Genomic DNA, 15837 nt, shown 5'->3' on the forward strand with positions numbered 1-15837 from the left:
TGGGCCTTGGTGTTCCTCCCTGTTAACTATAGCACAGACAGCTCTGAGAATGGTTCACTTTCAGTGTTCTCAGCAAAACACTGAGACCTCCCACTTTCAGCGCTGTTGCATGCTTTTCCCCCTTTTTACTGTGTGTGAATAAAACTGCAGGCCATGCTGAGTTATCGCTGCCTCTCCATCAGAGAAATCAGGACCCACCTGGTCCCAGCTTTCCTTTATTATGTGTCTAGTTTTTTTCTTAATCTGTCATCCCTTCTCAGGTCCCCACCGGCTGTGTGGGTCAAGGCAAAGACCCACTATTTTAACTGCTTTTGTTTCTCGTACCTGGGGGCCGGGAGAGAAGCACTGGAGAGGTGAGCATGAATAGGAACTTTGCATCGATGACCCACTTAAACTGCAGTCCTCCTGCGCCCTCCTGTTGGGTGGCCCTGAGTCCCCCGATGTTCTGCTTTGCCCTCCACCCAGCAGATGTCTGTCTGCAACCCGAACAGAACTTGCAGTTTTTAAAGTCTATTCTTTTACTAATAGGAAACAGACAGTTCATACATCTGTTATCACATCAAGCCTTTATTAAAAAGCAAAGTGCTCAGTATTATACATTAATGAAATTCTTGATTGTTGAGAAAGGCTTGCGTATGTAACATCTTTATTGTAACAATGCAGAGGGGAAGATGGTGGGGAAGTGATGAGGAGTGAATTTTCTATGATGGAAGATGATAAATGTATAGAATTTAAAGGTACAAGGAAAGAATTCTGTAACATTCATTTTACAAGTGAAATGAAAGACAACACATTAATAATAATACACATAATAAACAGACTTCTTGTGACCATGATTGATACATGGCACATGGTCAGTACACGTGGACACCACACAAGGAGAATGCACTTCACAGTGAAGCTTGTTTACACTTAGTAACATGGTACACACACACCAAACACGTACACCCAATTCTTCTGGAGTGTATATGTCAGTACCTAGGAATAAAAAACGTGTGCAGCATATGAAAGATAAAGATGAAGTCCTAGAGAGTGACACTGGAGAATCTCAGGATGCTTCACTCCTACAGAAGCCAATCTGGGAAGGCCCGTCCACTCACCTCTTCACTGGAAATTAGACTGAGGCTTTCTACTCAGTGAGCGAGCAACTTGGGAATTAAAGACCCAGTATAAAAAAACAGGACTCTCTGAGCTGAGGATTTAGCTCAGTGGCACAGCACCTGCCTGGCAAGCGCAAGGTTGTGAGTTCAATTCTCAGTACTGGAAAAAGACAAAAAACAAAAACAAAACAAAAAAAAAAACAGGACTCTCTTCTATGGTTTCCCCAGTTGAGGATTTCTCACCAACACTGTACTGTCTCTTACTTCTCCTGTTAGCTCTCAAAAGGTCACATTAGTCAACACTTTTGAAAAATACCAGTTTTATTTTTTTATTGCAAAATAGACCCCCCCCCCCATAAATTTGACGAGACATTCTCCTAACAAAAACAAGTTGGGTTAAACACGCTGTGATAATGGATGTATTTTCAGTACAAAAACCTCCTTTTAAACTTCATTTATAGTATCAATTTGAGTTTTTAAATGTAGGGCACAAAATATTTCAGAACTATATCCCTGAGCTGGTATAAAATGAAAACTTCAGTTTTACTAAAGCTTTATGAATTTTAAAACGTGTTCAAAATTTTGCTTAATATGAACAAATTTACTGAGTTAAAAAGTTGAGTGTATACCATAAAACTTAGTTGGTCCTACTAGGTTAGTTGTAACATTAACTCAGCTGCAGATGGGTAGAGACACATGGGAAAGAGAATATATGGACAAATTTTGGTCACTATTAATCCTGACTGTCAACTTAAGTGGATAAAGACTCCTAGCAGATTAGTAAAGCACACTTATGTATGTGACTGGGTTGGTCATGAAGGCATCACTTTTCATTAGAAATAAGGTTCGTAAAACCACTGGGGATAAATTACAGGATAAATGATACCTGTTTCTATCCCTTTCCTCTCTGGCAATCTTTCCAACCAGCTCTGCTTCCTGGCCACAATGAAGTGAACAGCTTTGCTCCACCAGAGTCTTCCACCATGACGTTCCTTACTGGGAGCCAGTGGACTATGGACTGAACCCTCGACAACTGTGAACCATTAAAATCTCTCCTCCTTTAAGTGTTCAGTATTTTGTACTAGCAAAGGGAAAGCACCTAATGTAATTTTGTACTTCCAAATTACTGAAAATGTCAAAAGTTGGAAGCAAATTAGGGTTCCTTCCAATTCTCTTATGTTTTAGTTACAAGTATCATTTATCCTGTAATTTATCCCCAGTCCTGTTACTCATTTTGTTTCTAATGAAAGATAAAATAATATGAAAGTGATTTTGTTAGTCCTGTAGATAGTAGATATGAGAAAACAACAAAAATTACACAGTACCTAACATTTATGTTAACCATTCATACAGATTCTGGTGTAATGGTTACATACTCATTCTATGCTTTGGAGTTTTTTTTCTACTTCATGTTTTAGGAAAGTTCACCCCAGGAAGGTAGCTGAATTAAAATTCCTTTCCTACAGGAAAGCTATTTATTCAGCTCATTAGTGGCACTTGAGTGGAAAAGGTACCCTCCTTTCCCTTCACATACTGGACAGAAATGGCAACACTGTTTTTCTGGCTAGAAGTGGAACTCAGCAGCCCCATGACTGTTCTTTTCTAGCTTTAAAGGCTACATCATTGTCAAAAGAGCAGACTTAGGTAGGGTAGCATCTGAGCATACCGTTCTAGGTGCTCTTCAACAATTTTCTTTTTGTCCTCAATTCAGTATGTACATCTTGATTTCTTATATGAGAAAATGAAAAAAAGTCCTGATCCATGGGTAAAGTTTATATACAATAAATTAAAGTGCAAAAGATTAATAATTGGTCACAAAGACCAACATCATATGGCAGGTGGAGCATGTAAGTGGTGAACTTTCTATGGCAATTGGTGATAGTCACCTTCCCACTTGCTGGGTGATACACAATGACACAAGTGTTATACATGGACGTTGGAATTGCTGTTTCCACCTCCACCTTCCAGGCCATCTGCGGACTGGGAGGAGGAAGGGCGAGTGCTTCTAGGCCGAGGCTGACCGTTGAGTCCTGCCGGTGTGCCTAGACCATGACTGAGCTGGGAAGCTGCGTCATCTGATTCCCAGCGCTCCAGCTCTTCTCGCACCAGCTGCTCCATCTGTTCCCTGTGGATATCACTGTCACGACCCAGTCTTTCATCCTTACAAGAGAAAAAGAAACCAGGGTGTTACTGGCAGGGTGATGTACATACAGAAGGTGCCTTGGGAAATCTGGGGCACAAATAATCTATCTATAGTTAAGTGAGGCTGGGGAGTTCCAGCAAATACAGTGCTACTTCAGTTCATGAACTTAATTCTTTCCATGATTCTGGTTCCAAACTGAACTGGACAACAACTAAATCAAATTTTCCCATAAGGTCAACACTAAACCTAATGAATGAATTTGATTTGGTTCTTGTCCAGTTTGGTTTGCAACCATAGGTGTGAAAAGAATTTAGCTTGTGAACTGAGGTACCACTGTAATAGCAATTTACAGACTCACTGGAGTAATTGCTCACTAAATTCTACTCTCTAGGGAAGGCTGGACCATCTGTGTTCAGAAGGTTAGGGTGGTCACATCTCCAGATGATCAATGATCTGCAGTTTGGAAGAAAAGCATGTTAGGGTAAAGATTACAGAATATAACTACCCTGATATTTCATAGAATCAGACAGTGCTTCTGTTTCAGAGGGGAACAACATCTGAAAGTGAAAATGGATGGAAACTGTGTTGCGAATGTCTGTGATCTTTCTTGTTTGTGTATTTTACTCTTCAGCACTTCAGCTAGAAGGCAGTGTCACCAACGTGTCCTACCATCAATGGAGTACTCTTGTGCTTTGGTCAGATGTTTTCTCGCTGACAGCCACCTACCTCAGTCACCCCGTCCAGCAGCCTCCCCAGCACCTCCCGCCTCTTCAGTTTGGCCCGTTCCATGATTTCCAGCTTTACGATCACGGCATCAATCTTGGACACGATGCTGCCAATCGAGTGCTCCATGCGGTCTACTCGTCTCACCAGGCTGCGGGAAATCAGATTTTAGAGCGGAAAGGACCCTGTCACTGTCATGTCAGCCTCGCTACTTCTTTGAATAGAAATGTTAGAAAGTTTTTTCTTAAACAATATGATAAAATCTCTTTTTGCACTGATAGGGATGGAACTCAGGTCAGCAAGCACGCTAAGCAAGTGTCCTACCACTGAGATACACCCCAGCCTGGCCACACTTGCTAAGCAGTCTCAAGCTTAAGATAAACTATCCTGTGATGTTGGTGCGATGCTAACTAGAGCATCTTTCTGCCGGTCAAATTGTAGCTGGGGATTTAAAAATCTATGTCCATCACTTTTGCCAGAAGTTTTATTTTTAGAAAATGTTCTAAAGCAGTTTTACATATGTAATTTTTCACTAAAAATATGAACCAGAGTGTTGCTTTTTAATAGTGCACCACTAAAGACTGCTACATTAAACAATAAGAGAAACTGTTCATGTACACAACGAAATTCTAAGATGTCATCAGAAATTACACTGCAAGAAATAATGACAGAATTGTGCTCACCATATATTAAATAAAGCAAAAAACCCAGTATGTTCCCTTGTGATCTATTTTGAATAAAATATATAAATATCTTTAAAACATAAACTGGAGACATCTAGAATGGCAGCATTAGAGTTCAATAGATTAACTCCTCAGTACAACAATTATAACTGTGTAAAGTTATTTTTAAAAATCCAAACATTGATGTGCTCTAGAAACTTTCTTAAGAGTACATAGCCAGTGCAAAAGCATTTATTAATCAACTAAATTTCAGTGAGAAGGAAGTCTATGGAATTTAAGAAATAGAGTAATACCTCAGTTCATAAATGCTTCTGTTTGCAAATAATTTGGTTCACAAACAAAAGTGTCTGGGAATATTTTGCTTCCACTCACAATCTTGCACTGAGTAACAAACACAGCCATGGCATCTTCCCTACACAAACACAAACAGCCATCTCTCCCCAATTTGTAAAACAAATTAAGTTTGTAAATCAATGTACTATTGTATTTGCAGAGATAATATTTGGAAATCTCAACAACTTGGTGAAAAATATACATCCAAGAAACTCGTAGAACTAAAAATAGGGTAAACTTGAAATGCCCGCCAAGACATACAAAATGAAAATGTTTAAAGACAAATACTTTATTTAAAAGGAGTGAGAGAAAATTGACATTATGTAGAATGGACTCAGTAAGATTAACAGCTGTCTATTCAAAACCAGAATTTGCCAGGGGCCGTGAAGACAAACATGCCCAGATGACCCTAGATGGGAAGAATTCATTGCTAGCAGACCAGCTTTAAATGAAATACTACAGAAACATCTTTAGCTGAAAGCAAGTCCCCAGAAACTAATTAAAATATCTATGAAAAACAGAGAATACAAATAATCATGTACGTATAAAATATAAACAATATTTCTTTTTTTCTCTTTTTACTAGTTTAAAAAACAACTGTATAAGACTGGTACAAAATTCAATTGCTGGGTCTATAACATACAGAAATGTAATGTATTTTTTTTTTTTTTTTGTTTTTTTTTTTTTTTTGGTTTTTCTCCGGTACTGGGAACCGAACTCATGACCTTGCGCTTGCCAGGGAGGCGCTTTGCCGCTGAGCTAAATCCCCAGCCCCTAGAAATGTAATGTATTTAATAACAGCTGGCCAATGGAAGTAAGTAAAAGCCAGATTGTATGAGAGTAAGGAAATGACACCAGACAGAATTCAAGACAGAAACCTGAATTCAGAAACACATGAAGAGAGTTGGATATGGTAGGTAAGAATGTTAATATAGCAAACATTATTATAGAATTTATCATCTCTATACAGTGATAAATAGAGCAATGCAATATTGGATTCACAACATATACTGATGAATACATCTATCTCACTAGCACAAAAAAGGGAAAGAAGGAAAAGAACTACAAATGAGTATTCTATATGTCACTGGATTAAGTTAATGGAAATTAGAAACAAGTTCTCATAAGCCACTCTATTTGCTAAGTATTATAGCAACCACTAAGAAAATAACTTAAAAACTACAAAAAAAAAAAAAAAAAGGAATTAAAATAGAACACCAGGAAATATTTATTAAAAGCCATAAAGGAGGATGAGGAAAAAGAAATACAAGATATATAGAAAATAAAATGCAATACTGTAGGTGTAAATTTGAATCAGTAACATTAAATATAAATTGTTCGATCAATCTTACATGCCTATATCTGGTTATTTGAGTAACCACTTTGAAGATAACAATATATAATATAACAACCATTGTTAATTTCCTTTCACCTTGTTTTGAAATTCTGTATCATTTTTACTCTTTTTACATTGTTTTGTTTATGTCTTTGCCTTTGTGATTTTGTTTGTTATTTTCTCTTTAAAATAAAAAAGAAAAAATATATATGTATATACAAGGATAGCTGGGGTAACTGTATTGCTGATGTCTATTGTTTACTGAAAGGAACAGTTAATGCTTAAATTTTTTTTTCTTGACCAATTTTGCATGCTTATATCTGGTAATCTGAACAACTAATTTGAAGACAACAATATGCAATATAACCATGGCTGAATTCCTACCATCTTGTTTAGTGAAGCTCTGTATTGTTTCTAATTTTTTTATTACTTTTTATTGTCTTTACTTGTTTGACCAATCTTGCATTCTTATGTATGGTAATCCGAGCAACTTGGCTGAAGATAACAATATGTAATATAACCACTGTTATAATATAACCACTGTAATACAACCACTGTCAATTTCTATCATCTTGTTTTGAAATCCTGTATCCTTTTTACTGTTTTTGTGTTGTTTTATTTTTGTCATAATTGTTATTTTGTTTTTTTCTCTTTAAAATTAAAATAATTAAAAATATAAATGGATAAAAACATCTAGACTAAAGGCATAGATTGTCAAATGGGATAAAAAGACAAGCTTAATCATATGTTGTTTACATGAGACACATGTTACATATAGAGATATAAATAGGTTGAAAGTGAGAGGATGACAAATGGTATGTGAATAGCAACTGTGGGGCTGGAGTGGCTACGGTAATATCAGACAAAACTTTAAAAGAATACATTCTACTAAAGGTACGGTGAATCATCTTATAATTAAAAACGGGATCAATCTATTAGGAAGAGACATATAACCAGAGAGTTATATCCCGTTCCAACATCCACAAAGTAAAATCTTACAAAATGGAAGGAATAAATGGATAATTTAATAATAATTGTTGGAGACTTAAATACCCCACTTTCCAAAGTAGACAGAACAAACAGGTAGAAGATCATCAGGAAAACAGGTGAGCTGTACAATATTATAAAACAACTGGACCTATGAAACATCTGTTCTCCCTAAGAAACAGAAGCATATACATTTTTTTCAAGTCATCTTCCAGGATAGATCGTATGTGAAACCATAGAAACTTATAAAAATATTGATGGATACACATAAAAAGAGATACAATATTAGTCAGCATTGTTAGTAGGAATATGGCAGCCTTTAATACTTTATTTTGCTTTTCTTTGTTAATTTTCTTATAATAAACGCATTATTTTTTATAAAGAGAAAGAATTACCAGTAAAAGTAACACAGAAGAGCTGGTGACTGGTAATGGAAAACAGTGAACTGAATGGAATGGGGGCAATTGCTATATCACATAGGGATTCTGGTCAACCCAAATTTGCCAATTCTTTCATACTCACACTTGAAACTCCTCATAAGAAACCCCACTGGAGATGCTTCCCCTCCTCCTGGAGCTGTGTCCACTGTCTTCATCATCATCCTCCTCAGAATCATCCAGGCTCCTTGGGAAGCTTCGGCTGCTCATGGGTCGTGGTAGAGAACTGTGGTCCAAGTCCAGGTCTTCCTGAATAACATGGGGTCAGGTGAGGAGCAGGCCCATAGGACCCCACACACATTACCAAGGTCTTGGGCAAGCAGGAAATGTGTGTATGCTGTACATCTACGGCACTGATGGTTAACCTTTCCGAGTTTTCAGCAATAACCAGCCAGCTGTGCCACAGGTTCACCACCACTGACCTACGCTTTCTTGGTATTCATCATGTTTTCATGCCAGTTTTGTTTCACTCTTCACTTTGACTTTCTTACATTCACACTATTTTATTTCATATTATACAACTAGAACTATTTTGGAATAAGCTTGAAAGAGAAATATGTACTAGCCCACCATTCTGTGTAGGGTCTGATCCATGGGGAGTATGGAACGAAATCATCTACACCAAAATTAGACCCACCCTCTCTTTCTCCAAGTCATCTCTCATCTGCTGGTGCTCATGTTCGGTGAGTTCCTGGTCTCCATCCTGATCATACTTGGTGAATATTGCTTCAATCTCCGCATCAGTGTGGCCTTTCCTGAAATGATTGAGAGGGACAGATGAACTTATCCTGTCTGCGTTCCAACCCAAACATAGGAGACATCAAACTGCAGGTGCAAGGGAGAAAGCACCGACTGGGGCCCATCTTCCAGCACATTCCAGAAAGATCCCTGCCTCTGAGGGAAAGCATCTATGAGCACTTGGGCCAGCAATGCTCTTGTCACTGGTAATTTATCTTCAAAAGCAGGGACTTCCCTCATCCCAGGAAGTGTGACTCTTACCCTTTGAGATCTTGGCGAAGTTCGTCAAAGTTTAACTTGCCTCCCCCTTGCCGCAGACTCTCTGAAATGTCATCCACGGTATTTTTCTTCAGCTTTAGTTTGACCAAGGCTTTATGGTAGCCCTGTTATGGAAGGAAATAAAAGACAGGAAAAGGAAGAGAAAAGGGAAGGAAAGGGAAAAAGGAAGAAAAAGAAAAAAGAAAAAGAAAAAGGAAAACATCTGGTTGACTTTACTCTCCTTTTGCATTTACTTTACCTTTTATTTATAAATCCAGGAGCTGGTAGAGCTAGGCCACTCAACAATGTTTGTTAATGAATGAATAATGAAAACACAGAGTTATATGGAAAGACTTAGGGTTTTTCAATAAATCAAGAACTAAGGCCCTTTTCCTCACAGGTGGAAAAAATTTAAGTAACAGAAGTGAAAAATCACTACGTATTCCATATGGGTCTTCCCTAGAATACAGGAATATATATTTCACAAGAATACCAAAAACCTGAGTCATGGACTGCTTATTTATTGTCTGTTTATCATTGCAGTATTGAGAGACTAGGTCTCACCATGTTGCTTAGGCTGACCTTGCACTCCTTGGCTTGTGACTCTCCTGCTTCAGCATCCTGAGTAGCTAGATCTACTGGGGTATATCACTGCACCGTGTTTGACCATTTAATTTTATAATACCTAATAGCTGTTACTGCCTTATATAAAGTATGTAAAATCAGCCCAGGGAAACACAGGTGAGGGTCTTTCACTAGCAAACTACAGTGAAGGACTGTAAACGCTGAACTTGTTCAAAGTGATCTGAAAAATCAACAGAAAAAATTTCAACTGTCCCATGACCTTCAAAACTTTTAATCAAAACATTAAAAAAACTCGCTTGGTATCAGTTATAGATTTAGAGAGAAACAGTAATAAATCTAATTTTTTTAGTGCACAGAAATTTAAAACATTACAAACATTCAAAGTCCTTTCTCTGTGGAAAATGTATCCAGAGTAGCACAGCAGTGCTTCTTTCCTACTCCTGCTATTTCATCATCTACCAGGCGTGTGAACTGTGTGTATTTACCACGTGTTAGGAATGCCGACATTCTTTCCCATTATGGATTAGCCTGAGTCATTTTTCTTTTGTACATTAATTACTATTAAATTTCTCTAGTAAGTGTCTTTTTAAGATGTAGGATTTGGGTGGTGTCACTTCCTGCAGGACATCACCTTTTTTTTTATCACAAGTGCCGTCCTCATTTACGTTGATAAATTAGCCCTCACTTAAGTTCTGTTTTCCTGGGCCTCTGAATGCTGGCAGTGTCAACATTCCCACAGCTAGCCATTTCTTCTGTAAATCCATGTCATTTGGTTTGATTTCACTTCCAGTATCACATTTGTCTCTTTGCTTTGCTGGCCAATTCTGTTTTTCAATTATGATTTGTGTAAAATGTCATGAAGGCTTACTACTGGCCTACAGGAAGCAAAACTACACTCTGGGCGAACTACACGCTGGGCGTGAACTAAGCACATCCAGGCAACAGTCAACACGGACTGCAATCAGTGTCACAGTGGTCGCTGAATGCAGCGGCTATCCGTCACCTAGGTGATGGATGATGTGTAGACAGAAGAGCCTGCAGTGGAGTTTGTACTGTGTAGTCTTACAGGTAATCTGCTCTTAGAGCTCGAATGTGAACCATGTTATGAAGGCCTGGTACTGAGAAACAAAGCCAGTGTAACTGAGCTGGGTGTATCTCAAAACCATATTGTGTGGAGTGAGACATACACAGTGGAGCTTGGCTAAAATGTAGTCCACGGTGGTGCAGCACTCAAGATCATGTGACTTAAGTGTCATCCAAGGGGCTCTGCTGTAAGCTGACGTTTTCCCTACAAATGACACATAGACAACATAGGCAGGAGTCTGGTGCCGATCGAAAGCAGCGTGAAGGAGCCACTGGGTCTCAGCAGCATGATGCTGGGAGCAAACTGTGTACCTTAAGTTCCTTCCTGTTGTGTAGCTTTTACACTAAACCAAATAGTGAAGCTACACTGAGAAGATCAAAGCCACCCCAGGCCGGTCCTGCCCTCTGTTCAACAAACACCTCCTGAGAAGGGAGAAAGGAGATGTTCTCAGGCTGTGGCTTTCATTCAGAGATCTTCTCCTCCAGCTATTTTATAACTGCCCTAAAAGGTCTGAGTACATAACTGTATTTTCCTCTAAAAGTTTTTAAAGTGGTAAATTTAAAGGAGGTAGGCAGGCTAGATGCATCTTTATATAATCTTCCCTTTTTTATTCTGAGCTCAGGTCAATAGAGGAAGCTTCAAAACATATAAAGGCACTCAGATTTCGAGTCACAGGCTTATTTAGAACTGGACTCAGGGCATAAAATGCTTCTGGAATTTAGGTCGCAGCTACCAACATATCCACCAAGCCTCCAAGCAGAAAGTTTTTAAATTATTCTTGAAATACAGTAATCTATTATTTTTTTTTAAACAATGTCAGTGGATCAACAGTGTCTTGGAAAGTCAGATGATGTAGTACTCATTTTATGTAGGAAGTAAAAAATCTTCTAAGCAATAGAGATTAGCCTACCTTTCTGATAAGATCTGAGAGTTCCATTTCAGCTTTCTGCTGGGCCAGATCAGATTTCACTTCCGAGTAAGTATCATTGATGATGGCCAAAAACATATTCTGTTTGTAAATCAAAGGAAGGGAGAGAGTAAAGAAAAAACCCAAATATATCACTAACAGTTAACATACGCCTTTTTAGTGACCTTTTCTCTGCAGTTTGAATACTTTACAGATGAATAGTTTTGCTACCATATTATTTGAAAATACTATTTTCATGCCAAAGGAAATACTATATCCTTACCTACAGAGCCGTATACTATATTTTTCAAAAAGAGACAATAAAATAAAGTGCTAGTGTATTTACTTATGGATGGTGGGATCATTTTAAGATTTTCCCTTATTCTCTGTTCATTTAAAAAATTTCATCTAAGTGATGTTGTAAGCTGTTTAGAAAAGCTGTTCAAATTTCAACGGTCGACACAGACAAGGGACAATCCTGTGCTTACTCTAAATTGTGTTCAGTACTCAGACTTGAGATTTACAGATCATGTCTCAAAAAGTGAAAAAGTCCTCTGCAAACAGGAATGTGCTAGAAAGAGAGCGAAGGAAAGCTTTGTGAAAAGATGAGGATGCTGTAGTTAAGCAAACTTGGGTTTCAGTCTGGACAACACCAAGACTAACGCTGTTTAATTTTCATTTATTCCAGGACCAGGGGTTGGACCTAAGGCCCTTGCACTGAGCTACATCCTGAGTGCTGGGACTGCAGATGTGGGTGATGCCTGGCTTCAACTGTTTTAAGGTTCATGTACAGGATTTGTTTTGCTTTGCATTTATAAACTGGGAGAACTAATAGACTGGCCCTGACACACTGTGGGTGCTTCATCCTTACAGCTACTGTTCTGTGAAAGCCTGGCCACTCCCCTTCTGACCATTTCCTTGCCAGTGATAATGCGTCTATCACCAATGTGTTTCCAACAGACTTTCCCGAAGTACTGCGCCCAGGAGTGCAAGTCTCTCTTTCAAACGCTCCTGAGTCTTCAGGGCATAACAGGTTTGTAGCTATAGGACGGTGTATTTCATTATGCCAGCTTCCCCCACAAGTCCATGCAGTCCTCACTGGGGTCAGGCCAGGCTGTTTTCCTTACCATGGTATCCTCAGGATCTAGCACACTGCCCTGTATAGTTGCTGCATAGTAAGCGCTGTGACTTCTTATATATAACATCATAAATATAGGAATACAGCTGCTCTATAAATGTTTATTAAGTGATCGATGGATGCACAAGTGAGGCTCTCTTATATTAGTAGGCTGCTACGTCTCTATCCTCTAAGGCCATTTTGAGAACTCAACATAGAGAATACCCGAGTTCCTGGCTATGTGCTCTATTCCAAGAGTGGAAAATGCCAGTCTTAGTAACATCTCCCACCTGCGCCCTCCAACCCAGGCATTTCACGTTCTGTTTTTGCTTCCCAACGGCTGATGGATGCCTGCAAGTGTCTTAGGTGAAACGGGTCAAAGCACTCTGAGGAGACTGAGGAAAGCAGACAGTGGCAGAGAAAGGCTCCTGAAAGTGTGAGGAGAGGAATGCCACCTGCCTCCTCCCCATCCTGGCTGTCAAAGGGTCCTCTCATCAGATGGGCCCATGTCCTACGGGTCTTCCCTGTGTGGGGGTTGATGGGGGATCCTGGCTCAGCTGAGTCACTTTACACCACTGTGTAAAGTGGTGTAAACCACTTAGTTCTTCTTTCCTAGTTAACCTAGTTCTTCTTTCTCAACAGAAGAACTAAATTAATACCAGGCAGGCAGCTCAGGAAGTGGCAAGTCTACCCTCAGCTCCTCACCTCCTTCAGAGACAACTCTGTGTTCAGAGCTGCCTCCTCTCCATCTAGTCACCTGTCTTTCTTTCTATTTATCTATCTATCTATCTATCTATCTATCATCTATCTATCTACCCATCCATTCATCCACCCATCCACCCATCCATCCATCCATCCATCCATCCATCCATCTGGGGGTGTGAGAAAAACAATTCCTTTTTGCAATATAATGGAAATTACTTGTAGGATAAAAATAAAACCTAAGGGCTCCTTTTCCTGTTCTGGTGATTGATCTGATAAAATGATCAAATAACCTAGAATGTGCTGCCAGTAAAGCGCATGGATCTGAGTCCTTTAAAGCTCCACAATCGTGTCCCTCACTTGGCAGATGACACTCTGAGAAAACCGGGGGGCTTAAGGTCAATGGAAGGGTCATTACAGGACTCTCCATTCCTGGTCTTTGGTTCTTAGAAATTCAGGTGCCCCAGCATCAAAAGTAGTTCCTGTGTTAGACAGTAACAAAGGCTTATTCTTCCCTTAGGACAGTGGTGGCGAACTTATGGCATGCGTGCTACAGTAGTCTGTTTTTATCATTGAAAGCTCTAAAAGGTTCGCCAACATGGCCTTAGGAACTTTGCTATAACATAGGAAGAGGATTAAATCTAAATCCTAGCTACAGAGCACGCATGCAGTAAGGTAAGAGTGGCCCTTCATGCTCCTGCAGTTCCCCTAGTCTCCTGTTCAATCAGTGAGCACATCTGCCAATCAGGAATACCTGGGCTTGTCTGGAAACTTCCAACTGAATTGAAGCCTCTTACAAAAGATCTGTACAAATTTTACTAAAACGGAACTACTTTTGTTATTTTATTGAGATGATTCTTTATGTAAGGAAAGTCTTATGTGCTAGGGTGCAGATGAAATACACGCACTACTTAAATTAAACCAATTTAACCTCATTAACAGTGGAGGTGTAGGCAAACAAACACCTTTCAAAAAACCTTAATTAACTTCAGGCAGAAACATAAATGTTAACGTGTGTTAAATTAACAGAATAAAAACTATTTTTGAAAATAATTTTTAAAGGAATTCCCATTCACTGTTAAATTGGTTTAAACCTAATATTTAAATATTCTTTGCAGGCAGTCTCTTTATTTTTTTTATTTTTTGTTTTTTTTTTCTGGTACCGGTAACCAAACTCACGACCTTGTGCTTGCCAGGCAGGCGATGTGTCCCTGAGCTAAATCCCCAGCCCCTTGTAGGCAGTCTCTAGGTGCTTACATACTGTGAAATGTGAGTAAGTTAGAATGTCCTAATCTTTATAGGGAAGAATTCATTCAAATACTACTCTTAATATCCTGGGTCTTTGGTCAGTTCCTATTTTTGTTTAAAAGAAAAAGAGAGACAAATGAAAAGTCAGGAGAGCAGGTGAAAATGAAAGTGATGACATTTATATTAGAAAAGCATGTCAGCATATTCTATACTGAGGCAAAGTACTCTCTGGGTAACTGATAAATTTGTTCTAATTTTCTTTGAGATATCTATCTATCTATCTGTGTATCTATCATCTATCTATAAACTACCTCCATGAAAAGATAAAGGCTTAAAACTGTGAATCAATAAGCATAAAGTAAGTTTTCTAATATAAACATTTTTTCCTATTCCTTGAGTCTTTACTTGAAATGGAATGTGAGACAAAAGAGAAGGTGGTGATTTGTGACCATGAAGTGGAATCTCCCCATTATAAACAAAAATGTACATACCAAAAGAATGAAGAACATAAAGAACACAAAGGTAGTGAAATAAAGTGGTCCCAAAACTCGATTAGCTTCCTCAATCTCTGCGAAGTTGACATCGCCCAAAATGATACGGAATTGAGTGAAGCTATGAAAACAAAACAAAACAAAACACCACAGTACAAAACCAAACAATGTCCAACGGTTGATGCAACATTTCTTAGGTTGATTTCACAGCTTTGGAGCTTTTTGGCAGGTGTGGATCTGCTTGGAAGAGTCTTGCTACTTATATCAACAACGGAAGCATTCTAGGGTATTAAGACATTGCTTTCATGGGACATATGTTTCCGCTTGGTTAATATTAACTATAATTATTATTAGATGATTAATGCTGCAAATGGCTCTAGGAATCCATATTTACTCTGGGTAAAATGTGGTAACTCTAAAAAGAGATGATTTCTAAAGGACCGGCAGAATTCTACGTCTTCAAAGATCCAATACACTGGAGTCACTCAAAGTGAGGTCTACGTGGCTGCCTGCTGCCTGTTTTGGGTCTTAGAAAACTCACTTCCATTCTGACTTTTATCAACAGGAGGGTGAATCAGGGATCCCCACTGCCACGAGCTTCCTCTCCTTTTCTAACTACTAACTCCCTGTAAATGGCCCGGACACTGGTAACAGCATCTGTGTATTTATTGGCAGTGCAGCGACCAAACACGGCCTCACGCACACTGGACGATTGTCCCAGGCCTGAGCCGCTCCCTGATTTGGCTTAGCATATTTGAGAACTCTGGAAAAAACCTAAAAATTCCTGTATTGTACTAAGTTTCTCCTACAATATTAGAAGTACCTTTTTTCTTATAAAATAACTTGAAGTTCAAAATACAGGGCGAGCATATTCAACAGGAATGACAATATTTGCAAATGGCGCCCCAGAGCCCCTAGAACTCCCGTCTGCGCTGTGTGCTGAGACCCCAGTCTTTGGAACACGC

At 38.9% G+C, this 15837-nt stretch overlaps 1 protein-coding gene across 1 annotated transcript in view; it reads right to left on the bottom strand.

The window, feature by feature from the left end:
- Positions 1-543: 543 nt before the first annotated feature.
- Positions 544-15837, bottom strand: part of Pkd2 (polycystic kidney disease 2 (autosomal dominant)) — a gene marked incomplete at its 5' end in the record, with an annotated part of 36950 nt that continues 21656 nt past the window's right edge. Inside the window, 7 exon segments of the mRNA XM_013502757.1 lie at positions 544-3260; positions 3970-4117; positions 7828-7991; positions 8380-8497; positions 8742-8863; positions 11318-11416; positions 14873-14993. Of these exon segments, the coding sequence (XP_013358211.1) occupies positions 3024-3260; positions 3970-4117; positions 7828-7991; positions 8380-8497; positions 8742-8863; positions 11318-11416; positions 14873-14993 (1009 nt within the window).

This window comes from Chinchilla lanigera, unplaced genomic scaffold (genome assembly GCF_000276665.1).
Source record: "Chinchilla lanigera isolate Chin_1 unplaced genomic scaffold, ChiLan1.0 scaffold00073, whole genome shotgun sequence".
Taxonomy (NCBI): domain Eukaryota; kingdom Metazoa; phylum Chordata; class Mammalia; order Rodentia; family Chinchillidae; genus Chinchilla; species Chinchilla lanigera.